Source organism: Pseudophryne corroboree, chromosome 2, assembly GCF_028390025.1.
Source record: "Pseudophryne corroboree isolate aPseCor3 chromosome 2, aPseCor3.hap2, whole genome shotgun sequence".
Lineage (NCBI taxonomy): Eukaryota > Metazoa > Chordata > Amphibia > Anura > Myobatrachidae > Pseudophryne > Pseudophryne corroboree.
The window spans coordinates 536,390,488-536,416,313 of NC_086445.1; the positions used below are offsets into that span (position 1 = coordinate 536,390,488).

General features: G+C 46.4%; 1 protein-coding gene across 4 annotated transcripts in view; it reads right to left on the reverse strand.

Annotated features, from left to right (window-relative positions):
- Nucleotides 1-467: 467 nt before the first annotated feature.
- The window catches only part of SPOCD1 (SPOC domain containing 1), a 493,492-nt gene continuing 468,133 nt past the window's right edge, over nt 468-25,826 (reverse strand). For all 4 annotated transcript variants that reach the window (XM_063954236.1, XM_063954237.1, XM_063954233.1 and 1 more), the window contains one exon: nt 468-1,209. In XM_063954236.1, coding sequence (XP_063810306.1) covers nt 719-1,209 — 491 coding nt within the window. In that variant the 3' untranslated portion in view covers nt 468-718. The remainder of the gene's footprint in view (nt 1,210-25,826) is intronic.

Here is a 25,826-nt window from a genome sequence, read left to right on the forward strand (position 1 = left end):
GTAAACTAGGCACCCTATTCAGTATCAATAGCAGATTCTGCTAAAAAGCAAAATCTGCTAATGCTGAAGATCACATGCTGGGGTCCGCCCAGCACAGGGTAAGGCCGCCCAGCGTGCCAAGTCCGCCCAGCATTGTGATCCCAATCTAATTGCGATTCCATCGCTGACCTGAGATTTGCGGATGCCCCCTGCATACGCCAAACCGCCGCCATGTTCTTCACCGGAGCGGCATGCATGTGACTCCCCTGCAAATGGTCCGTCGCCGCCCACCCAACGGCGGTCGCTGTCAATCAGCGAAGTTCCACGCATGCGAAAATGTTTGATAATCGATCGTTTGCAATGTTCGGACATCTAACCTGAATGAGCACCTACATTCTGATGTGAAAGAAACTCAGCCACCTAATATAATTTTTTATTTTGACAAATATTTTTATTTATTTATAAACAAAACAAGTAAAAACTGTAAAACAAAAAAACAAGCATCAACATTAATTACAATAAAAAACTTTTTCCTTTTTTAAAGTTATCTGGTTACAGAAAGGTTTTTGTCTTAAACATAGCAGTCATTTTAATTCTAACATCTTAAAAACAGTTATATGCTCTCAAAACTAAACACTATATTTACAAACCTCCCTAAATTTTAAAAAACTGTTCAAAACTTTCTATACAAAAAAATAAACAAAGACAAATATTTTAAGTATTGTGTGTTATTATGATGTTAGAATGTAGAAGGCCAAAAACAGGGTTGACCACACATGACTGATGGATCAGACATGGCTACTGGATTAGTGTCATAAGGGGGAAGAGGCTGCACACTGGGTGTCATATTATGAATTGGCCACATAGGGCTTGTTGCTGTTAAGGGATCAGGCTGGTTATCAGTCATCACATTGCTAAAATTGTTGTTATTCTGTGTTGCCATCCCCTGAAGTGTGTTTACCAACAGACAGAGACTACCTATCAGCTCTGGCATGGACACTTCCTGACCTACAGAGCTCTGATCTTTGGGGGGAAGCCACATAGGTGGCAGCCCCTGTTCCTCCATTTGATGCTCTTCTCTCTCCATATCATCTATTATAGATAAAAAGATGTCATCGGGGACATCCAGCTCCTCTTTCTGTATCCTGCTTCTTTTTGTACAGGAAGTCCATGATGGATGGTTTGGAAGAAGGAGGCCTAGCAACAGCTGGGGATGGTCATCATCGAGACCTGTGGAAAGCATAGCATACATAAGATTAATAATGGCAAGGTTCAATGGCAAAGAATTATACAACTACTATATATTTTCCTTTTAGTTTACTGTTCCAGTATATTCCTGGAATATTAATGTTGGCACACATTAGCAGCAATTCAATAGGATCTCAAAGTGGTCCTATAGTAGCTGATATGCAAATATAGGGGGTCATTCCGAGTTGTGCGCTCGTTTTTTTTCTCTCGCTACGGAGCGATTAGTCGCAAACTGCGCATGCGCAATGTTCGCAGTGCGCCTGCGCCAAGTAAATTAGCACAAAAGTTTGGTATTTTACTCACGGCCTAACGAGGATTTTTCATCGTTCTGGTGATCGGAGTGTGATTGACAGGAAGTGGGTGTTTCAGGGCAGATACTTGCCGTTTTATGGGAGTGTGCGGAAAAACGCTGGCGTTTCTGGGAAAAACGCGGGAGTGTCTGAAGAAACGGGGGAGTGTCTGGGCGAACGCTGGGTGTGTTTGTGACGTCAAACCAGGAACGAAACTGACTGAATAGATCGCAGTGTAGGAGTAAGTCTGGAGCTACTAAGTAACTGCTAAGAAATTTCTATTCGCAATTCTGCTAATCTTTTGTTCGCAATTCTGCTAAGCTAAGATTCACTCCCAGAGGGCGGTGGCTTAGCGTGTGCAATGCTGCTAAAAGCAGCTAGCGAGCGAACAACTCGGAATGAGGGCCATAGGTTGAGTCTCCCGTATCCGAAAATTCAATATTCCGAAATCCAACATTTTTTTAGAGCATGACGGAGATAGTGGCACCTTTGCTTTAAAATGGTTCAATGTACACAAACTTGGTTTCATACACAAACTGATTAAAAAAAAATTGTATAGAAATACCTTCAAGCTTTGTGTATAAGGTGTATATGAAACATTAATGCATTTTATGTGTAGACTTCAGTCCCATCCCCAAGATATCTCATTATGGTATGCAAATATTCCTAATATGGAAAAATAGGATTTTAATTAACTACCGGTAAATCCTTTTCTCGTAGTCCGTAGAGGATACTGGGGTCCACATTAGTACCATGGGGTATAGACGAGTGCACTAGGAGCCATGGGCACTTTAAGAAATTGATAGTGTGGGCTGGCTCCTCCCTCTATGCCCCTCCTACCAGACTCAGTCTAGGAAAATGTGCCCGAGGAGACGGGCATACTTTGAGAGAAGGATATAAAAGGATAGTGGTGAGATTTCGAACCAGCACACACAAACCAGAGGAAAGCCAAGCCAACCAAACTTTAAACCAGGAACAGCAACCGCTGAACCAACAATACTTAACCAAGTAACAGTGCAGGAAGAAACAAAGCACTGGGCGGACGCCCAGTATCCTCTACGGACTACGAGATAAGGATTTACTGGTAGGTAATTAAAATCCTATTTTCTCTTACGTCCTAGAGGATACTGGGGTCCACATTAGTACCATGGGGAAGTACCAAAGCTCCCAAACCGGGTGGGAGAGTGCTGAGGTTCCTGCAGAACTGATTGACCAAACTGAAGGTCCTCAGAGGCCAAAGTATCGAACTTGCAGAACTTAGCAAACGTGTTTGAACCTGACCAAGTAGCTGCTCGGCAGAGCTGTAAAGCCGAGACACCCCAGGCAGCCGCCCAGGAAGAACCCACCGATCTAGTAGAGTGGGCCTGTACAGATTTTGGACACGGCAAACCTGTCGTGGAATAAGCATGCTGGATAGTAAACCTAATCCAGCGTGCAATTGTCTGCTTTAAAGCAGGACACCCAATTTATTGGGATCATAGAGCACAAACAGCGAGTCAGATATCTGTGACGAGCTGTCCGCTTCACACAGATCTTCAAAGCCCTCACAACATCTAAAGACTTTGAAGTAGCAGAGGTGTCGGTAACCACCGTAACCACAATAAGTTGGTTGATATGAAACGCAGAGACCACCTTTGGAAGAAATTTCTGACGAGTTCTGAGTTCAGCCCTATCTTCATGAAAAATCAAATAGGGGCTTTTGTGAGACAACGCCCCAATCTCCGACACGCGCCTCGCAGAAGCCAAAGCCAACAGAGTGACAGCCTTCCATGTAAGAAAGTTGACGTCAACGTCCTGTAACGGCTCAAACCATTCCGATTGCAGGAACTGCAACACCACGTTGAGATCCCAAGGTGCCGTAGGAGGCACAAAGGGCGGTTGGATGTGCAGAACCCACTTCAAAAATGTCTGAACCTCAGGGAGAGAAGACAATTGTTTCTGGAAGAAAAAGGATAAGGCCGAAATCTGGACTTTTATGGAGCCCAAACGTAGGCCCACGTCCACACCTGACTGCATAAAAAGGAGAAAACGTCCCATTCCAAATAAGGTGGTAATGTTTAGACGTTACCCCCTTTCTGGCTTGGATCAGGGTTGGAATAACCCTATCTGGGATCCCTTTCCGGGCTAGAATTTGATGCTCAACCTCCATGCCTTCAAATGTAGCCGTGGTACGTCTTGATAGACGAACGGCCCCTGTTGGAGAAGATCCTCGCAAAGAGGTAGAGGCCACGGGCCCTCTAGGAGCATCTCCAGTAGATCTGCATACCAGGCCCTTCTAGGCCAGTCTGGAGCAATGAAAATTGCTTTAACCTTTTCCCTTTTTATTCTTTAGAGAATCTATGGAATCAATGGGAGTGGTGGAAACATGTACACCATCTGGTAGACCCATGGACTCACTAGAGCGTCCACCGCCACTGCTTGCGGATCCCTCGATCTGGAACAATACCGCTTGAGCTTCTTGTTGAGATGAGAGGCCATCATGTCGATTGGTGGCATTCCCCACTGATGTGTCAAGCACCGGAACACCTCCGGGTGAAGGCCCCACTCTCCTGGGTGGAGGTCGTGTCTGCTGAGGAAGTCTGCCTTCCAGTTGTCTACTCCCGGAATGAAGATCGCGAACAACGCCACAGCGGGTCTTTCTGCCTGGGGGAGAATCCTTGTTACCTCTGACATTGCTGCCATGCTCTTCATTCCGCCTTGTCGGTTTATGTACGTTACTGCCGTCACATTGTTCGACTGAACCTGAATGGCTTGATTTTGAAGAAGATGCAATGCCTGTAGAAGGGTGTTGCATATGGCCCATAGCTCCAGAATGTTGATTGGAAGAATGGCTTCCTGATTTGGCCATTTTCCTTGGAACTGTTCCCCCTGAGTGACTGCTCCCCAACCTCTGAGGCTTGCGTCTGTGGTTAGCAGAATCCAATTTTGAATCCCGAACCTTCTGCCCTCGGTCAGGTGAGAAGTCTGAAGCCACCACAGAAGAGAAATCCTGGCTTTTGGCGACAGACGGATCCTCTGGTGCATGTGCAGATACAATCCGGACCATTTGTTCAACAGATCCAGCTGGAAGGGCCTTGCGTGAAACCTTCCGTACTGCAGCGCATCGTAAGCGGCTACCATCTTTCCCAGAAGGCGACTGCATAGATGCACCGATGTCCGGGTTTGTCTTAAAACATCCCGCACCATTGATGGGATCACCAATGCTTTTTTAACGGAAAGAATACCTTCTGCGCCTCCGTATTCAATATCATCCCCAGGAACGGAAGCCTACGTGTTGGTTCCAGATGAGATTTTGGCATGTTCAAAATCCACCCGTGATCCTGGAGTAGTCGGGTTCAGAGGGTAATATTGACTAACAACCTCTCCCTGGATGGTGCTTTTAGCAGCAGATCGTGCAGGTACGGTATTATGTTCACTCCCTGTTTGCGGAGGAGAAAAATCATCTCTGCCATTATCTTGGTGAACACCCTCGGTGCCGTAGAGAGGCCAAATGGCACGGCCTGGAACTGGTAGTGACAGTCCTGTAATGCAAACCTTAGATAAAATCGGAATATGATGGTACGCATCGTTGATATCCAGAGACACCAAGAATTCCCCCTCCTCCATCACCGCTCTCAGGTGGTCATTCCGAGTTGTTCGCTCGCTAGCAGTTTTTTAGCAGCCGTGCACACGCTATGCCGTCGCCCACTGGGAGTGTATTGTAGCTTAGCAGAAGTGCGAACGAAAGGATCGCAGAGCAGCTACAAAGTTTTTTTTGTGCAGTTTCTGAGTAGCTCAAAACCTACTCAGCGCTTGCGATCACTTCAGACTATACAGTTCCTGTTTTGATGTCACAAACACGCCCTGCGTTCGCCCAGCCACGCCTGCGTTTTTCCTGGCACGCCTGCGTTTTTACGATCACTCCCTGAAAACGGTCAGTTGACACCCAGAAATGCCCACTTCATGTCAATCACTCTGCGGTCAGCAGTAAGATTGAAAAGCTTCGTAGACCCTGTGTGAAACTACATCGGCCGTTGTAATAGTACTACGTGCGTGCGCATTGCGCCGCATACGCGTGCGCAGAAGTGCCAGTTTTTTGCCTCATCGCTGCACAGCGAACAAATGCAGTTAGCGATCAACTTGGAATAACCCCCTCAGAGACTCCATCTTGAATCTGAACACCCGTAAGTACGGGTTTAACGACTTGAGAATTAAAATGGGCCTTACCGAACCGTCCAGTTTCGGAACTACAAACAGGTTGGGATAATAATCCTGACCTTGTAGCTGAAGTGGAACTGGAACAATGACCTGAGTCTGTACCAGTTTCTGAATTGCTTCCTGTAAAGTCATACTTAATTCTTAAGAAGCTGAGAAGCCTGATTTGAAGAATCTGTGAGGTGGGAGTTCGTGAAACTCCAGTCTGTAGCCCTGGGTTACAAGATCTTTGACCCAGGGATCCTGGCATGACGTTGCTCATATGTGACTGAAGAATCTCAAACGGGCTCCCATCTGCCTGTCTTACAGACAGTGCGGTCCACCATCATGCTGAAGGCTTAGAGGAAGCAGAACCGGGGTTCTGTTCCTGTAAACCTGCAGTTGCTGGTTTTACCTCTATTGCCTTTGAAGGCCGTAGAACTACCTTTGGTTTTGTTTTTAAACTTTGCTGTCCGAAAGGACTGCAGAGATGGAGCAGTAAAAAGAAAAGTGGATGCTGCGCTTGGGTTGGTGAATATAACAACAATAATGATGTATCTAATAATTACACAATTTATTTATAAGAAATTAATAAACTTGAAGTTTTTAAAAAAAATAAATACATCATAGGAATGCATGCATCAATGATAAAAGGTTAAAAAACACAATTGGTACAGTATATAGTTTTTGGGTTACCCAAATAGCCAGGAATTTGAAGAGGATTTGGAGAAAAGCTGCTAGCTGATTGCAGCGAAACGCGTCAGTTGCACAGGTACCCCTGTCAGGAACTTATTGTTGGAGGACCGGACCATCCCCTACATAATCCAGATTGTCTATTTGCACATGGAGGACTTATAATAGCAAGCTGAACCGATTAACTGTATCTACCGTATTGCAGTCCACCACTCAAGATTTCGGATTATACCATCCTCTAGCGGTAAAGTGTCATCACATTGGACATTGCTTACCTCCCAATAACCTGCCTGTGCTGGACTATACAAATTTTGGGGAACAAATTTGGAACGGACCTCCCATCTCCAAATCCTCTTCAAATTCCTAGCTATTTGGGTAACCCAAAAACTATATACTGTACCATTTGTGTTTTTTAACCTTTTATCATTGATGCATGCATTCCTATGATGTATTTATTTTAAAAAAAACTTCAAGTTTATTAATTTCTTATAAATAAATTGTGTAATTATTAGATACATCATTATTGTTGCTATATTCACCAACCCAAGCGCAGTCTCCACTTTGCTTTTTGTTTTTCCATTGTGGGAGTGACTCCCCCTTTCTTTCTGAGGCCGTTGCTCGGTACAGCACCTCATACCTAGAGCGCCTGAGTACCCCTTGGGGGTTCACTACGGCTGGCCGGCGGTCGGGCTCCCGGCGACCAGCATCCCGGCGCCGGGAGCCCGACCGCCGGCTTACCGACAGCTTGGCGAGCGCAAATGAGCCCCTTGCGGGCTCGCTGCGCTCGCCACGCTACGGGCACGGTGGTATTTTATTCTCCCTCTATGGGGGTCGTGGACCCCCACGAGGGAAAATAAGTGTCGGTATGCCGGCTGTCGGGCTCCCGGCGCCGGTATACTGAGCGCCAGGAGCCCGACCGCCGGCAAACAGAAGACCACCCCCCCTTGGTAACCTATTTTCTACAGAGTTGGAGCAGTGTAGGATTTTCTAGCCGGGGGAGCTGCGGAAGGAAGATATGTAGACTTACCCGCTGTAGCCTTGGAAATCCACGTATCCAGTTCATCTCCAAAAAGGGCTTCACCTGTGAAAGGTAGGTTTTCCACGCCTTTCCTGGAATCTGCGTCCGCAGCCACTGGCGTAGCTACAAGCCCCTGCATGCTGACAGTGCTATGGCAGTGGTGCGCGCATTGAGTAAACCAATTTCCTTTTTGGCCTCCACCATAAAGTTAGCAGAATCCTGTATATGCTGAAGGAGTAAAATTATCTCCCCCCTTGATAAGGAATCTAACCCGTCAATCAGATTACCTGACCATTTAGCAATGGCCCTAGAGATCCATGCACAAGCTATAGTGGGTCTCTGGGCCACCCCCGCAGCTGTGTACAGAGATTTGAGAGTGGTCTCAATCTTGCGGTCTGCAGCATCCTTCAAGGAAGCTGCCCCAGGGACAGGTAAAACTATCTTACGTGACAGCCTAGAAACTGATGCGTCAACTATCGGTGGGTTTTCCCATTTATTTCTGTCATCCTGAGGAAACGGGAAGGATGTGAGTAATAGTTTTGGGACCTGAAACTTCTTGTCGGGATTTACCTAAGTTGCTTCAAATAGGGAATTTAATTCCTTAGATGCAGGGAAAGTAACTGAGGATTTTCTTTTCACATTAAAATAAGATTCCTCCTTGTCCTCTGATACCTTATCAGGGATGTGCAGAACATCTCTAATAGCTACTATCAGGGCCTGTATACCCTGTGACAAAGCTGCCTCCTCCCCTCCCGAGTCTACCTCACCTTCCACCGGGTCTGATACATCATCATCATCATCAGTATCAGCCTGCATGATTTGGGCCAAAGTACGCTCCTGTGGACAATTGGTAGGGGTCTGAGACACTGGAATGACCACTGAATCTCTATTCATCAAGTCATCAACAGATTGCCTTAAGCATTGTGTCTCCTTCTCATTTTGGGATAATTTAATCGAAATATTAGAAATCATCCCTTTTAATGAATCTAACCATACTGGTTCAGATCCACTAGTCTGAGAACGTGTACTATCCTGAGTACACGGCAGTGATCCCCCAGATTGAGAAAAACACTCTGCTGTGCATGATACACACTCCTTTGACATAGTAAATGTGAAAGAATACACACACACACACACGAAAATAGGGTGAAACACAGTTAACCCACACAGAGCCCTCCTGGGAGACAGAGTATAATGGAGCCAGCCACACAGCGCCCCTAAAGCTAAAGTACGAGTTTAGCTGGGTCGCAAACGAAGTACCCTAAATAGTGTTTAGTATACCAAATATTGCTCCCCCCCTTGCTATGACCCCCTGGTACCGCTGAGGTGCTCTGTGTTCTTGTGGAGGAGCTGTGCTTCCCTGCCAATCTGTCTGTGTATAGCTGCAGAGGAAAATGGCGCCGGTGAGCTGCAGGATCCGCTCATTGAGAAGCACCCCCCCCTCTTAATGGCATGCGGTCTTCCCGTTTTTTTTAATACTGGCTGAGGTAATTTCTGCACTACAGTGGGTTAAAACCGCTGAAGAATTGCTGCCAGTCTGGGTATATTGTTGTGTCTTCAGCTTGCCCCTCACAGCGGAACAAACAGCATCCTGTATGCCTCTGAAGCCTGGAGCCACAGCCTGCTTGTCAGCATTGCGCTCCTACCCTTTTGCCGCCATTACAGCAGGCGACCCACTAACCGGGACGCTGGCCAACTACTCACCACTCTTCTTACTTCTGGCTCTGTTAGGGGAGGCGGTGTGCTGCGGGTCTGTACGCTCGCCGTGGTGGGGCAGCGAATAGGACCCTCAGGTGCTCAGTGTCCTGTCAGCGGGGAACGGGACCATTAACCCTATGGAGGTTAGGCCGCCCCCCCCCCCCCCTCCTAAGTCCCACGAAGCAGGCAGCCTGGTGCCAGCCAGACCTTACTAACAACAATAAAAAGGAAAATAAATGCAGAAAACGCTTCAGGAGCTTCCCAAGCGTGACAGACTCCTCCGGGCACATTTTCTAAACTGAGTCTGGTAGGAGAGGCTATTCCACTTATCAACTACCCTTTCTGTGAAGTAATTTTTCCTTAAATTTCCCCTGAACCTCCCCCCCCCCCCCCTCCAGTCTCAGTGTATGTCCTCGAGTTCTAATACTTCTCTTCCTTTGAAGAATGTTTCCCTACTGAACTTTGTTAAGACCCTTGATATATTTGAAAGTTTCTATCATGTCCCCCCTTTCCCTTCTCACCTCCAAACTATACATGTTAAGATCTTTTAGCCTTTACGGGTAAGTTTTGTGATGTAGGCCATGCACCATTTTAGTTGCCCTTCTTTGTACACTCTCTAATGTATTTATATCCTTCTGGAGATATGGTCTCCAGAACTGGACACAGTATTCCAGATGGGACCGTACCAATGACCTATACAGTGGCATTATCACTTCTTTTTTCCTGCTACTGATTCCTCTCCCTATGCAACCAAGCATCTGACTTGCCTTTCTCATTGCTTTGTTGCATTGCTTTCCTGCCTTCAATTCACTTGAAATAGTGACTCCTAAATCCCTTTCCTCCTCAATAGTATCCATTATAGTACCCTTGATACTATATTTAGCCTTTGGGTTTTTGAGACCCAAGTGCATGATTTTGCATTTTTTAGCATTAAACTGTAGTTGCCACGTTCTTGACCATTTCTCAAGCCTACCTAGGTCATCAATCATTTGTTTTACCCCTCCCGGTGTGTCTACTCTGTTGCATATCTTTGTATCATCTGCAAAAAGGCATACCTTCCCTTCAATACCATTTGCAATGTCACCAACAAAGATATTAAAGAGAACTGGACCAAGTACAGATCCCTGGGGTACTCCACTTGTAACATTTCCCTCCATAGATTGTACTCCATTAACTACAACTTGCTGTTTCCTATCCTGCAACCAGTTTCTTATCCATTTAACTGTTCTATAATCCACCCCCACGCTTTCAAGTTTATTTAGCAGTCTGCGATGTGGGACAGTGTCAAATGCCTTACTAAAGTCTAGATATGCTACATCTACAGCTCCCCCTTGATCTATTATTTTCGTCACAGAGTCAAAAAAGTCAGTAAGATTTGTTTGGCATGATCTCCCACCAGTAAAACCATGCTATTTTGCATCCTGTAAGTTGTTTGATTTAAGATATTCCACAACTCTTTCTTTTAATAGTTTTTCCATTACTTTCCCTACTACTGATGTAAGGCTTACTGGTCTGTAGTTACTTGCTTCTTCCTTGCTTCCACTTTTGTGCAGTGGAACTACATTTGCTCTTTTCCTGTCCTCTGGAATGGCACCTGTACTTAGAGACTGGTTAAATAATTATGTTACAGGTGTAACCAGAACATCTATTAGCTCTTTGAGTATCCTTGGGTGTATCCCATCTGGTCCCATTGATTTATCCATTTTTAGTTTTAAAAGTTCTGCTAGGACCTTCTCCTCTGTAAATGTACTTTCATCTACCTTATTTTTATGAATGTCCTTGCAACTTAACTGTGGACCCATCCCTTCTTCTGTAGTAAATACTGAGCAAAAATAATTATTTAGGTGATCTGCTATTGCCTTGTCTCCCTCCACCAAATGCTCACTCTCCGTCTTAAGTCTTATTATTCCTCCATTTGATTTTCTCCTTTCACTTATATACTTAAAAAAAGTTTTGCCCCCTGTATCTACTGACTGGGCCATTTTCTCCTCAGCTTCTGCATTTGCATGTCTTATCACTTTCTTAGCAACCTTCCGTCTGTCCAGATACACCTCTTTGTCGTTATTATTTTGAGTCTGTTTGTACTGTATTTCCTAAAAGCCATCTTTTTTGCTTTCACACTAGTTGATACTTCTTTTGTGAACCACACTGGTTTCCTTTTCCTGGTGCTTTTCCTAACCCTTTTGATACAAAGGTCTGTTGCACTTAATATTGCACTTTTCAGTTTTTCCTACCTCTCCTGCACTTCTTCCAAATTCCTCCAGTCCGCCAGTGAATCACTTAAACATCTCCCCATTTTTGCAAAGTCAGCATTTCTAAAATCCAACACCTTTGTTTTTGTGTGACAGGAGTTGGATCCTGTCTTTATACTAAACCATACTGCTTGATGATCACTGGATCCCAGGTGCTCACCCACATATGTGTCGTATATCCTATCACCATTTGTAAGAATTAAATCTAATATTGAGTCTTTGCGAGTGGGCTCCCTCACCAATTGCTTGAGAGATGCTCCCTGTAAGGAATGGAGAAATTTTCCACTTGTAGCTGAACTTGCAAAAGACCCCTCCCAATTTACATCAGGTAAATTAAAGTCTCCCATGATTATGACTTCTCCCTTTAAAGCCATTTTAGTGATGTCCAACAATAGGTTCCTGTTCAAATCGTGCCCCTGGCCTGGTGGTCTATAGATCACCCCAATGCGAATAATGTCCTTCTACGCAGTTTCTATGGTGACCCAAAGGGCCTAAGTTTTGTCTTCAATATTTTGTATTAAAGTAGCATTTATGCTTTTTTTCACATACATTGCTACCCCTCCTCCTATTCTTCCTATTCTATCCTTCCTAAATAAATTGTATCCTGCTATAGCTATGTCCAAGTCATGATTCTCATTGCACCATGACTCTGTAATTGCCACAAAATCCAAGTTATCCCTTGTCATTATTGCAATTAGCTCTGGAATTTTGTCTCCTAAGCTCCTAGCATTTGCACACATAGGGGTATATTTACTAAGGTCCCGATTTTGACCGAGATGCCGTTTTTTCATCAAAGTGTCATCTCGGTAATTTACTAAGCAAAAATCACGGCAGTGATAAGGGGATTCGTAATATTTTGGAAGTCCTAGGAAAAAATCATGAATCAATACACCATCGGTCAAATACGCCTGCAATTTGCTAGAAATCGGGAATTTACTAAAAAGTGCAAAACACAAACACTGCCGACAATTGCCAAACACTGCCGTGATAAAATACAAATCGTGAAAAAGTGCTAAAAAAAAACAGACCTGCTTTTTTATCCCGTGATTGTATAGGCATGCACGGATCCATGAGATCCGTGCATGTTTTTCAGTGGGAAGGGGGGGGAAATGTTCAAAATTTTCGGAAAAAAAATTGCGTGGGGTCCCCCCTCCTAAGGCAAACCAGCCTCGGGCTCTTCGAGCCGATCCTGGATGCAGAAATATGGGGAAAAAATGGACAGGGGGTCCCCCATATTTAAGCAACCAGCATCGGGCTCTGCGCCTGGTCCTGGTTCCAAAAATACGGGGGACAAAAAGCGTAGGGGTCCCCCGTATTTTTAAAACCAGCACCGGGCTCCACTAGCTGGACAGATAATGCCACAGCCGGGGGTCACTTTTATACCGTGCCCTGCGGCCGTGGCATCAAATATCCAACTAGTCACCCCTGGCCGGGGTACCCTGGGCGAGTGGGAACGCCTTCAATCAAGGGGTCCCCCCCCCCAGCCACCCAAGGGCCAGGGGTGAAGCCCGAGGCTGTCCCCCCCATCCAATGGGCTGCGGATGGGGGGCTGATAGCCTTTGTTGATAGTTATGAATATTGTTTTTAGTAGCAGTACTACAAGTCCCAGCAAGCCTCCCCCGCAAGCTGGTACTTGGAGAACCACAAGTACCAGCATGCGGCGGAAAAACTTGGCTGCTGGTACCTGTAGAACTACTACTAAAAAAATACCCCAAAAATGACAAGACACACACACCTTGAAAGTAAAGTTTTAATACATCCATCCACACAAACATATACACATACTTACCTTATGTTCACACGCAGGTCGGTCCTCTTGTCCAGTAGAATCCATGGGGTACCTGTTGAAAAAATTATACTCACAAAATCCAGTGTAGATCGGTCCTCTTCAAATCCATTTGTAATCCACGTACTTGAGAAAATAAAAAAACGGAGTCCCGACCACGAACTGAAAGGGGCCCCATGTTTTCACATGGGACCCCTTTCCCCGAATGCTAGAAACCCACTCTGACTTCTGTCTAAGTGGGTTTCTTCAGCCAATCAGGGAGCGCCACGTTGTAGCACCCTCCTGATCGGCTGTGTGCTCCTGTACTGACTGACAGGCGGCACACGGCAGTGTTACAATGTAGCGCCTATGCGCTCCATTGTAACCAATGGTGGGAACTTTCTGCTCAGCGGTTGACCGAAAGTGACCTCACCGCTGAGCAGAAAGTTCCCACCATTGGTTACAATGGAGCGCATAGGCGCTACATTGTAACACTGCCGTGTGCCGCCTGTCAGTCAGTACAGGAGCACACAGCCGATCAGGAGGGTGCTACAACGTGGCGCTCCCTGATTGGCTGAAGAAACCCACTTAGACAGAAGTCAGAGTGGGTTTCTGGCATTCGGGGAAAGGGGTCCCATGTGAAAACATGGGGCCCCTTTCAGTTCATGGTCGGGACTCCGTTTTTTTATTTTCTCAAGTACGTGGATTACAAATGGATTTGAAGAGGACCGATCTACACTGGATTTTGTGAGTATAATTTTTTCAACAGGTACCCCATGGATTCTACTGGACAAGAGGACCGACCTGCGTGTGAACATAAGGTAAGTATGTGTATATGTTTGTGTGGATGGATGTATTAAAACTTTACTTTCAAGGTGTGTGTGTCTTGTCATTTTTGGGGTATTTTTTTAGTAGTAGTTCTACAGGTACCAGCGGCCAAGTTTTTCCGCCGCATGCTGGTACTTGTGGTTCTCCAAGTACCAGCTTGCGGGGGAGGCTTGCTGGGACTTGTAGTACTGCTACTAAAAACAATATTCATAACTATCAACAAAGGCTATCAGCCCCCCATCCGCAGCCCATTGGATGGGGGGGACAGCCTCGGGCTTCACCCCTGGCCCTTGGGTGGCTGGGGGGGGGGACCCCTTGATTGAAGGGGTTCCCACTCCCCCAGGGTACCCTGGCCAGGGGTGACTAGTTGGATATTTGATGCCACGGCCGCAGGGCACGGTATAAAAGTGACCCCCGGCTGTGGCATTATCTGTCCAGCTAGTGGAGCCCGGTGCTGGTTTTAAAAATACGGGGGACCCCTACGCTTTTTGTCCCCCGTATTTTTGGAACCAGGACCAGGCTCAGAGCCCGATGCTGGTTGCTTAAATATGGGGGAACCCCTGTCCATTTTTTCCCCATATTTCTGCAACCAGGATCGGCTCAAAGAGCCCGAGGCTGGTTTGCCTTAGGAGGGGGGACCACACGCAATTTTTTTGTAACATTTAAACTTTATTTTTTTTTTAAACAAAGTGCACAATGAAGCCCAGCACGGATCTCTCAGATCCGGCCGAGATTCATTGTATTAAAGTCGGCAGTGTTTTACAAGTCACTCACGTAAAACACTGCCTAAAAAAACGAATGACATCGACATCGGAAAACCCGAAAATGCAGAATACGGCAGCTTAGTAAATTAGTCGTAATCAATTTAAAAAGTTGCATATTTACACTTTCGATGTCATTCGTGATTGAACTTTGACCTCAAACGGGAAAACACGAATCTTAGTAAATTTACCCCATAGCTTTAAGAATTTTGTCTGTGCATTTGTTATTAGTAGCCATATCCAGACAGTACAAAATAAATTACAAGTTATTGTTCAAACCCTGAAGAGATATAACCTGTCAAAAGCTTGTCTTGACAAAAAGTAGCATCACCAGTTACTAATCGACCTTCATTTTACAATAAATGAAATGTGTTGTTTCTAAAGTTATCTAAAAGCTGTGTGGGACAAAAACAAAACAAAGGTGGTCATTCCGAGTTGTTCGCTCGCTGCTATTTTTAGCAGAATTGCTAATAGGCTAAAATCTGGCAGTTCTGCGCATGCGTCTGCACTGCAGGGCGCACGCGCTAAGCAATTTTACACAAAACTATGCTATTTTACTCACGGGCGAACAAAGCTTTTCAGTCGCTCTGTTGATCGGAGAATGATTGACAGGAAGTGGGTGTTTCTGGGTGGTAACTGAGCGTTTTCCGTGAGTGTGCTAAAAAACGCAGGCGTGCTAGCAGAAAATGCAGGAGTGGCTGGCCGGACGCTGGGCGTGTTTGTGACGTCAAATTAGGAACTAAACGGACTGAGATAATCGCAATCTAGGAGTAGGTCTGGAGCTACTCAGAAACTGCAAGGAAATACTTAATAGAGGAATTGCTAATCTTTCGTTAGCAATTCTGCTATGCTAAGATACACTCCCAGAGGGCGGCGGCTTTGTGTTTGCATTTCTGCTAAAAGTAGCTTGCGAGCGAACAACTCGGAATGACCACCAATGTACATATCTGTCCTCCAGTGCAATGCTTGAGAGTACCACTGTTCCTGAGTACAGCCATCCAACTACTGACACTGGGGGTCATTCTGAGTTGATCGCTTGCTGCCGTTTTTCTAAGCGCAGCGATCAGGTTACTACTGCGCATGCACTGCAATGCGCACGCGCGTCGTACGCGTACAAACAGCATCGTTGCTGGGCAATGCTTCTAGCGACGAATCCATTCGCACAACCGATTGCAAGGAGATTGACAGGAAGAAGGCGTTTATGGGTGTCAACTGACCATTTTCTGGGAGTGGTAGTGAAAACGCAGGCATGTCCAGACGGTTGCAGGGCGAGTGTCTGACGTCAATTCTGGGACCGGACAGGCTGAAGTGATCGCAAGGGCTGAGTAAGTTCAGACCTACTCAGAAACTGCAAAAAACATTTTTGTCCCACTCGGCTGCTCATGCGTTCGCACACTTGCAAAGCGAAAATGCACTCCCCTAGAGGCGGCGACTATCTGATCGCTGCTCTGCAAAAAATAGGTAGCGAGCGATCAACTCGGAATGACCCCCAATGTTGGAAGGAAAATTCCCAAACTGTGTGAGGCCGGAAACAGAGGTAACAAGCTAACAAAAATAATTTAGGTTACATACACATTATTCTTTCAACTGTTTCTGTAATGAATACATGTAGCATGGATGGAGTAAAACAAAATTCATCATATTGATATTCCAGTAAACTGTGCACAGTAATTCTGCTAGTGTCAGTTTCCAGAAGCCCCCTAGCAACAAGTGGAATCTATCTGCCTGAGAGCACAACATACGTGTCTGCCTTTTGCACCATATAGTATATATCAGCACTCTCCATCATGTCATCTCCCTGAAATCATCAGGATTCGAATCACCATGACATCCAACGCATGACACAGTGGCAGGTGTGGTTGTATGCAGGGGCGGATCGGTACGCCGGACCGGATTCCGTTTGGCTGGTCCGATCATCCCCTCAGTGGCTGCCCGTCATTCCCTTTGGCTCCAATAAAATGGCCGCCGTCAGAGCGCAGCAGCTCCCTACCCGCATAATTTTTTGTGGAACCGGTCCGTCAATCACCACAGACAGCTCCGCCTCCCCTCCAGCTCCGTGTTTACACTGACTGTCTTTCAAAGAAGCAGCTGCAGCAGCCAAAATGAGCCAGCAGCCGCCCAATTCTGAGTTGACTGTAGTGACATTCAGGCAGTAAGTGCCATTATTTGATAATTATATTATTAATTTATATGATTTAAATTATATATATTATATATGTAGAATATATACATGATACACAGGGGCGGATTGGGACGCCGGACCGGATTCCATTTGCCCGGTCCGGCGTCCCCTCATTGGCTGGCCGTCACCCCCTATGCAGGCTGCGATCGCGTTAACTGAAGCTTCTACACATGCGCAGAAGCTCAGTGAAGTATTTTAAAAATGGCCACCATCGGAGCTGCAGCAGCCCCTCCTCCCCATAATGCCTTGTAGAGCAGAGCCGTCAGTCACTATTGACAGGTCTGCCTCCAGCCCTGAGTCTTCCTCCAGCCAGCCCCAGCTTCCCTCCAGCCTCCTTGGAAGGAGGCTGGATTCCCTCCTTGAAAGGAACCAAGGTAGATCTCTCTGAATGCAATAGCTGGAGCACATGCAACAGGCTTATAAGAGCCAAGCAGAGTCTGGATGCAGGCAATAAAGACAATGATCGGCTACCTGTAAAATCCACAGATCGGGTTTGAATATCACTCTTGCTGAGCGAAGGTACAGAGACAATGAGAGAGCAGTCATGTAACTGAGGTTATAAAGTGGAGGTATGCATTACAATATGCAAGAAAGAGAGTGGTTAAGTGGACCATAGACACCCTACTGGGTAGAACATTTCAATCAAATAATTTCAGAGACTGGGGAGCATGAAGATCTGCAGGATGTAAATATATTTGTTCATTTTCTCAATGAGCCCAGTTTAAGAGTCAGGTCAAATACAAGTCAGGTCATATATATAAAGTCATCACTCTCTGCACTGGTTTTGTCAAAGCTACTCTACTTATCCAAACTGGTAAGGGATTTTGTAACAAAATATTTTCCGGTACAGTATATCGATGAGTAAGGAGGCTCCCCAGATAATAGTGACATAACAATTAATAAATGAATGCTAAATATATTATCAAAGATGAAGGCACATCTCTGTTACTGAAAAGAGAGGTATAATGCAACCCTCTCCTCAATAATACATATTTGCTAAATGTTTTCAATTCTACATAGACACAAATGGAATAGTCCAACGGGATGTGAATGAATTATTCCAAATGCATACAAGTACAACACAAGAATGTAGTGCAGTACATGGGTTATTAGCATTAATTTTAAGATTTTTTAAATACAGGTCTGTGGATGAGTAGAAAGCACTAGTCCCACTTAGTCTTAGCTGGGAGACCTAAAGGGAGATTTATAAAACCTTTTAAGAGAGATAGAGAAGTTGCTCACAGACATAATCACTAAAATCGTGGAACTATTCACAGTAAAAAAAAAAAAAATGTCAGTTATCTCTACTTGGGCCTGAACAGTTGAATTCACCTGTCTCAACATGAAACGCTGAAAGGTTAACTCCTCATGGGCCGTAACATTGCTTTTGGTTATGTCTCTTCAATGGAGTTCATTGAAGTGCACTCGAGACCGGCTTGACACAAGTTATATTCCCACTCGGTTGGTGGCGTGGACCCACCAACCTAGTGGGAATACAGAGGGTCTGCCGGGATTCCGGCTTCGGTCTCCTGATCGCTGGGATCCCGACAGCTGCTATATTAACTGCATCCCTCTTCAATTAACATGTCCTGCCACCTGCTTCTTTGGTCAGTTCACATGCACAGTGAGATGCTGTCACCAGAAGAGGAAGACTCATAATGACAGTAAAGCTGATGAGACCAGAACTTGGACAGATACCAGTCATGAAGCAGAGCTGTTATTAAGTGCACAAATTATACATAGGTCCATAAATATTTGGACACTGACACAATTTTTTTGGCATTTTAGATGTTTACCAAAACATATTTAAGTTACAGTTATATAATTAATATATGGGTTTAAAGTGCAGATTATCGGCTTTAATTTGAGGGCACTCACATCCAGATTGGAGTATGGGTTTAGGAAATGCAGCTGTTTACTATGTACAGTACCCCCTCTTTTTCAAGGGACCAAAAGTAATTGGACAATTGTTTAGCTAACCACTACAGAGTGCATGGTCTGGGCCCCCCTGATATATATATATATATATATATATATATAGTAAATACTGTAGTGCATGCATTAATGTACCAGAATAATGATGCAATGCACTGTAGAAAATACACCATAGTCCTGTGCAGTAGAAGGTAAAACGAGATTTATGGTAAGAACTTACCATTGTTAAATCTCTTTCTGTGAGGTACACTGGGCTCCACAGGGAATGACATTGGGGTGTAGAGTAGAATCTTGATCCGAGGCACCAACAGGCTAAAAGCTTTGAATGTTCCCAGAATGCATAACGCCGCCTCCTCTATAACCCTGCCTCCGTGCACAGGAGCTCAGTTTTTGTTAACCAGTCCAATGCAGTAGCAGGTACTACAGAGCACAACCGTTAGTAGCCACATACATCACATTGTCACGACAGGAGAAAGTGTCAGCGGCTAATGCCATACCAACCCAAAGAAGCTAAGTGCGTCAGGGTGGGCGCCCTGTGCAGCCCAGTGTACCTCGCAGAAAGAGATTTAACAACGGTAAGTTTTTACCATAAATCTAGTTTTCTTCTGCGGAGTATACTGGGCTCCACAGGGAATGACATTGGGGATGTCCTAAAGCAGTTCCTTATGGGGATGCACTGTAGCGGGTACAAGACCCTGGCGTCCAAAGGAAGCATCCTGGGAGGCGGAAGTATCGAAGGCATAGCACCTTATGAACGTGTTCACTGAGGACCACGTAGCCGCCTTGCACAATTATTTAAGGGTAGCACCACGGCGGGCCGCCCAAGAAGGTCCAACAGACTGAGTAGAATGGGCCTTGATAGTAGCAGGAGCTGGAAGGCCAGCCTGTACATAAACATGTGTAATCACCATTCTAATCCATCTGGCCAGAGTCTGCTTGGAAGCAGGCCAGCCACGTTTGTGAAAACCAAACAACACAAAAAGAGAATCGGATTTCCTAGTGGATGAAGTTCTCTTCACATAGATACGGAGAGCCCGTACCACATCCAAAGATCACGTCCCAAGGAGCCAAAGGCGGGACATAAGGAGGTTGAATCCGCAACACACCCTGAGTGAACGTATGAACATCAGGTAAGGTCGCAATTTTTCTCTGGAACCAAACCGACAAGGCAGAAATATGAACCTTGATGGAGGCCAGACGAAGGCCCAAGTCCAGGCCCTGTTGTAGAAAGGTCAAAAGCTTTGCCGTACTAAACTTGCAAGCGTCATAATTGTTAGTGGCGCACCAAGCAAAGTAAGAATTCCAGACCCTATGAAAAATCCGAGCAGAAGCCGGTTTCCGGGCCTTCAACATAGTTTGACTGACGGCCTCAGAAAATCCTTTGGCCCTCAAGACGGAAGCTTCAAAAGCCACGCCGTCAAAGCCAGCTGGGCCAGATCCTGGTAGACAAAAGGGCCCTGAATGAGGAGGTCTAGTCGTTGTGGAAGCAGAAGAGGACGCTCTAACGATAGACCCTGAAGGTCTGAGAACCAGTGCCGTCTGGGCCACGCTGGAGCAATCAGAAGCAGGATTCCTCCTTCTTGCTTGAACTTCCTTATTACTCTGGGCAGGAGTGACACCGGAGTTAACACGTATGGCAGCCGAAAGTTCCATGGAATTGCCAGTGCGTCCACGAACGCTGCTTGAGGATCCTTTGTCCTTGCTCCAAAGACCGGAACCTTGTGATTGTGTTGAGACGCCATCAGGTCCACATCTGGGAGGACCCACTTGTCCACTAGGAGTTGAAATACTTCTGGATGGAGGATCCACTCTCTGGCGTGTACGTCCTGGCGACTGAGGAAGTCCGCTTCCCAGTTTAGGACTCCCGGAATGAACACTGCAGATATGGCTGGCAGATAGCGTTCTGCACACTGTAGAATTCTTGAAACTTCCCTCATTGCCATGCGGCTGCGAGTGCCGCCTTGATGATCTATGTACGCCATATGGTGGCGTTGTGCGACACTGCAATGGGAATATGCAGGTAAGCATCCTGTATGTCCAGGGAGACCATATAATCCCCAGGTTCCAAGGCCAGAACAATAGAGCGAAGAGTTTCCATACGAAACTTGGAAACCTTCACAAATTTGTTCAAGGACTTGATGTTGAGGATGGGCTGACCCATTCGGTTTCTGGACTAGGAACAGAGGTGAATAGTACCCCTTGCCTCTCTGAGCCAGAGGCACCTGTACTACCACTCCTGTGTACAGGAGGGACTGTACCACCGAATGAAGAGTTTTTGCCTTCACCTGATCCGAAGGGACGTCTGTCAGGCAAAATCGATGAGGGGGACAATTCTTGAAGGATACGGCGTAACCTCGAGTGACAACTTCCCGTACCCAGGCATCGGAAGTGGTCTTCAACCATTCCTGGGTAAACCCTAGAAGTCGGCCCCCCACCCTGGGATCCCCCAGAAGGAGGCCCGCTCCGTCATGCAGCAGGCTTGTCAGTTTTGGAAGCAGGCTGACGGGCAGCCCAGGCCCATTTAGGTTTGGGCTTATTGGGTTTGGAAGTGCGAGCCTGTTTTGGATACGCATGACCCTTTACTTTCCCTGAAGGACGAAAGGAAGAACTCTTAGCCTTCGGTACCGAAGGAGCAGTACTAGGTAGACAAGCTGTTTTAGCAGAGGCTAAGTCTGTCGCTATCTTGTTAAGGTCTTCTCCGAAAAGAATGTCTCCCTTGAAAGGGAGTACCTCCAGGGTTTTCTTAGAGTCCAGATCTACAGACCAGGACCGTAACCAGAGAATCCGGCAAGCCAAAATGGACGTAGTAGAAGCCTTGGCCACCAGAATACCGGTATCAGAAGCCACCTCCTTAATGTAATGAGAAGCTGTGACAATATATGAAAGACATTGTCCAGCATGATCAGAAGTATTGGAAGGCAGCTCAGCTTCCAACTCCTGAGCCCACGCTTCAATAGCCTCTGCAGCCCAGTCGCTGCAATGGTGGGCCGATGCGCAGAACCTGCTGAGGTGTAAATCGCCTTTAAACAACCCTCCACACGCTTATCCGTCGGTTCTTTCAGAGACGTGACGGTAGTAACAGGAAGAGCTGAGGATACTACCAGCCGCGCCACTTGCGAATCCACTGGCGGGGGTGTCTCCCAATTTTTACTTAGCTCCGCCGTGAGTGGATAGCGAGCCAGCATCTTCTTGTGAGGTGTGAATTTCTTTCCTGGATTTTCCCAGCATTCCTGACGTATGTCAACTAAATGGTCAGAGTGAGGTAAAACTTGTTTAACCACTTTCTGATGTTTAAATCTGTCCGGCTTCTTAGGGGTAGTATCAGGCTCTGGGTCATCATTAATTTGAAGAATCATCCTGATAGCCTCCAACAAGTCAGGAACATCCACCTGTGAAACAGATTCCCCATCAGAATTATCAGTATCAGTGTCTGTGGGTCAGTATATACGCCATCCTCATCAGACGAGGTGTCTGGGACGTTGGTGAATTGTGAGGAAGTAATAGCCTGCTTAGAGGACCCCTTGGCAGGCGAGGGTGAGATTTCTATTTAGTCAGTGACTGGTTCCATTGCTGTAACTGAGTGGACAGTTGAGCTGCCCATGGCGGATTAACCGCAGGGACCATAAGCGGTTGCACCGGCACAGGAGGTCCCATAGGGGGTGTAAGTCTAGTTACTAGCATATTCAATAACGTGGAGAAAGTAGCCCAAGGTGTGTCATTATGCATCCAATGTGTCTGCAGCGTCAAAACCACGCAATGTGGGATCAGCCCCAGCTCTGTCGCCTCGTGTAGCTGACATGTCTGAAAGCTCAATTCAAGGCAACCCAGTACAATATCAGCAGCACAACACCTGACAAGAACCCCCTGTGTAGTACAAACAGAGAGTTCCAGAGGTATATGGTGACTAAGAATCACAGAGAAATACACACAATAAGTATATCTTGTGAAATACCTACTGTATATTAAGTAATAATCCTAAAGCACTTAGCCCCCTCAGGTTACAGAATATAGGGATAGCAATCTGAGTGAGATACACGAAATGGAGGTCACACAGCAGTTATATGCACACACACATAGTCATATTGTACAATGCAGAAATTATGACATGCAATAAAACTGCACTGGACTAGCAATACAGAGTAATATAAGTATAGCTATACACTCAATATATATAACAATGCACAGTAAAGACTGGATGTATATCACGGGGTACTTGTACTAAATAACCTTGACTAAATGCACTTAACTAACACTGTCAACAGACATGTAGAATACTTAAGTGTCCTGTAAAATGCACTGCGCTGACATGCAGGCGGCTTTACATAGGAGAATTTGTCCAAACAGTCCCAGGATCGGCTCAGCTTGACCTAATGGCGCCCAAACGCTGACAGGGAGTGAGTTAGAGAGAGATATGCAGCTCCAGGGCGGGAACATTTACTCTAAATGGCGCCCTGGGGCTACAGGTCAAAGCCTTATCCCTTTGCTGGACTTCACCACCGGGTACTGTGGGCCTTAGTAAACGGATTTTTGAGAGAATCTGACCTGTGCCCTTGCCCTGGTGGTCTAGTGAGGCCCTGTACTACCACAGTGTCCACGCCACCGCGCGCGGCCCGCCTCCCACCGGCCGCACCGGATCGCGGTCTACAGCACCTGGGGATCTTGGAGAGCTGCTGTGGTGTGTGTGCCTGGCGGAAGAAAACCGGAGCCTCCGCTGTAAGTACCTGGCAACCAGGGCGCGGGAGTATACAGCGCCGCTGGGGGAGGTGATGGAGCTGCAGCAGGAGATGTCTGACTGACATCTAACACTCACAGTGTCTCTGCTGCAGCCCTTGAAGTCTTAATTTTTCACTTAAAAAAGCTCTTCTGAGGGCTACTGGAGCAGCCCACCTGTTGTATGCCTGCACTGCATGGCACCAACTACAAAACTGAGCTCCTGTGCACGGAGGCGGGGTTATAGAGGAGGCGGCGCTATGCATTCTGGGAACAGTCAAAGCTTTTAGCCTGTTGGTGCCTCGGATCAAGAACCTACTCTACACCCCAATGTCATTCCCTGTGGAGCCCAGTGTACCCCGCAGCAGAAAAATAAGATTTTACTTACCGATAAATCTATTTCTCGTAGTCCGTAGTGGATGCTGGGACTCCGTCAGGACCATGGGGATTAGCGGCTCCGCAGGAGACAGGGCACAAAAATAAAAGCTTTAGGACTAGGTGGTGTGCACTGGCTCCTCCCCCTATGACCCTCCTCCAAGCCTCAGTTAGGATACTGTGCCCGGACGAGCGTACACAATAAGGAAGGATTTTGAATCCCGGGTAAGACTCATACCAGCCACACCAATCACACCGTACAACTTGTGATCTGAACCCAGTTAACAGTATGACAAACGTAGGAGCCTCTGAACAGACGGCTCACAACAATAACAACCCGATTTTTTTGTAACAATAACTATGTACAAGTATTGCAGACAATCCGCACTTGGGATGGGCGCCCAGCATCCACTACGGACTACGAGAAATACATTTATCGGTAAGTAAAATCTTATTTTCTCTGACGTCCTAGTGGATGCTGGGACTCCGTCAGGACCATGGGGATTATACCAAAGCTCCCAAACGGGCGGGAGAGTGCGGATGACTCTGCAGCACCGAATGAGAGAACTCCAGGTCCTCTTTAGCCAGGGTATCAAATTTGTAGAATTTTACAAACGTGTTCTCCCCCGACCACGTAGCTGCTCGGCAGAGTTGTAATGCCGAGACCCCTCGGGCAGCCGCCCAAGATGAGCCCACCTTCCTTGTGGAATGGGCCTTGATAGATTTAGGCTGTGGCAGGCCTGCCACAGAATGTGCAAGTTGAATTGTGCTACAAATCCAACGAGCAATCGTCTGCTTAGAAGCAGGAGCACCCAGCTTGTTGGGTGCATACAGTATAAACAGCGAGTCAGATTTTCTGACTCCAGCCGTCCTTGAAATATATATTTTCAATGCCCTGACAACGTCCAGCAACTTGGAATCCTCCAAATCGCTAGTAGCCGCAGGCACCACAATAGGCTGGTTCAGGTGAAACGCTGAAACCACCTTAGGCAGAAACTGAGGACGCGTCCGCAGTTCTGCCCTGTCCGAATGGAAAATCAGATATGGGCTTTTATACGATAAAGCCGCCAATTCTGACACTCTCCTGGCTGAAGCCAGGGCCAGTAGCATGGTTACTTTCCATGTAAGATATTTCAAATCCACCGATTTGAGTGGCTCAAACCAATGGGATTTGAGAAAATCCAAAACTACATTAAGATCCCACGGAGCCACTGGGGGCACAACCGGGGACTGTATATGTAGTACTCCTTTTACAAAAGTCTGGACTTCAGGAACTGAAGCCAATTCTTTCTGGAAGAAAATCGACAGGGCCGAAATTTGAACCTTAATGGACCCTAATTTGAGGCCCATAGACAATCCTGTTTGCAGGAAATGTAGGAATCGACCAAGTTGAAATTCCTCCGTCGGGGCCTTCCTGGCCTCACACCACGCAACATATTTTCTCCAAATGCGGTGATAATGTTGTGCAGTCACCTCCTTCCTGGCTTTTACCAGGGTAGGGATGACCTCTTCCGGAATGCCTTTTTCCCTTAGAATTCGGCGTTCAACCGCCATGCCGTCAAACGCAGCCGCGGTAAGTCTTGGAATAGACACGGTCCCTGCTGAAGCAGGTCCCGTCTTAGAGGTAGAGGCCACGGATCTTCCGTGAGCATCTCCTGAAGTTCCGGGTACCAAGTTCTTCTTGGCCAATCCGGAGCCACGAGTATCGTTCTTACTCCCCTTTGCCGTATAATTCTCAGTACTTTTGGTATGAGAGGCAGAGGAGGAAACACATACACTGACTGGAACACCCACGGTGTTACCAGAGCGTCCACAGCTATTGCCTGAGGGTCTCTTGACCTGGCGCAATACCTGTCCAGTTTTTTGTTGAGGCGGGACGCCATCATATCCACCTTTGGTTTTTCCCAACGGTTCACAAT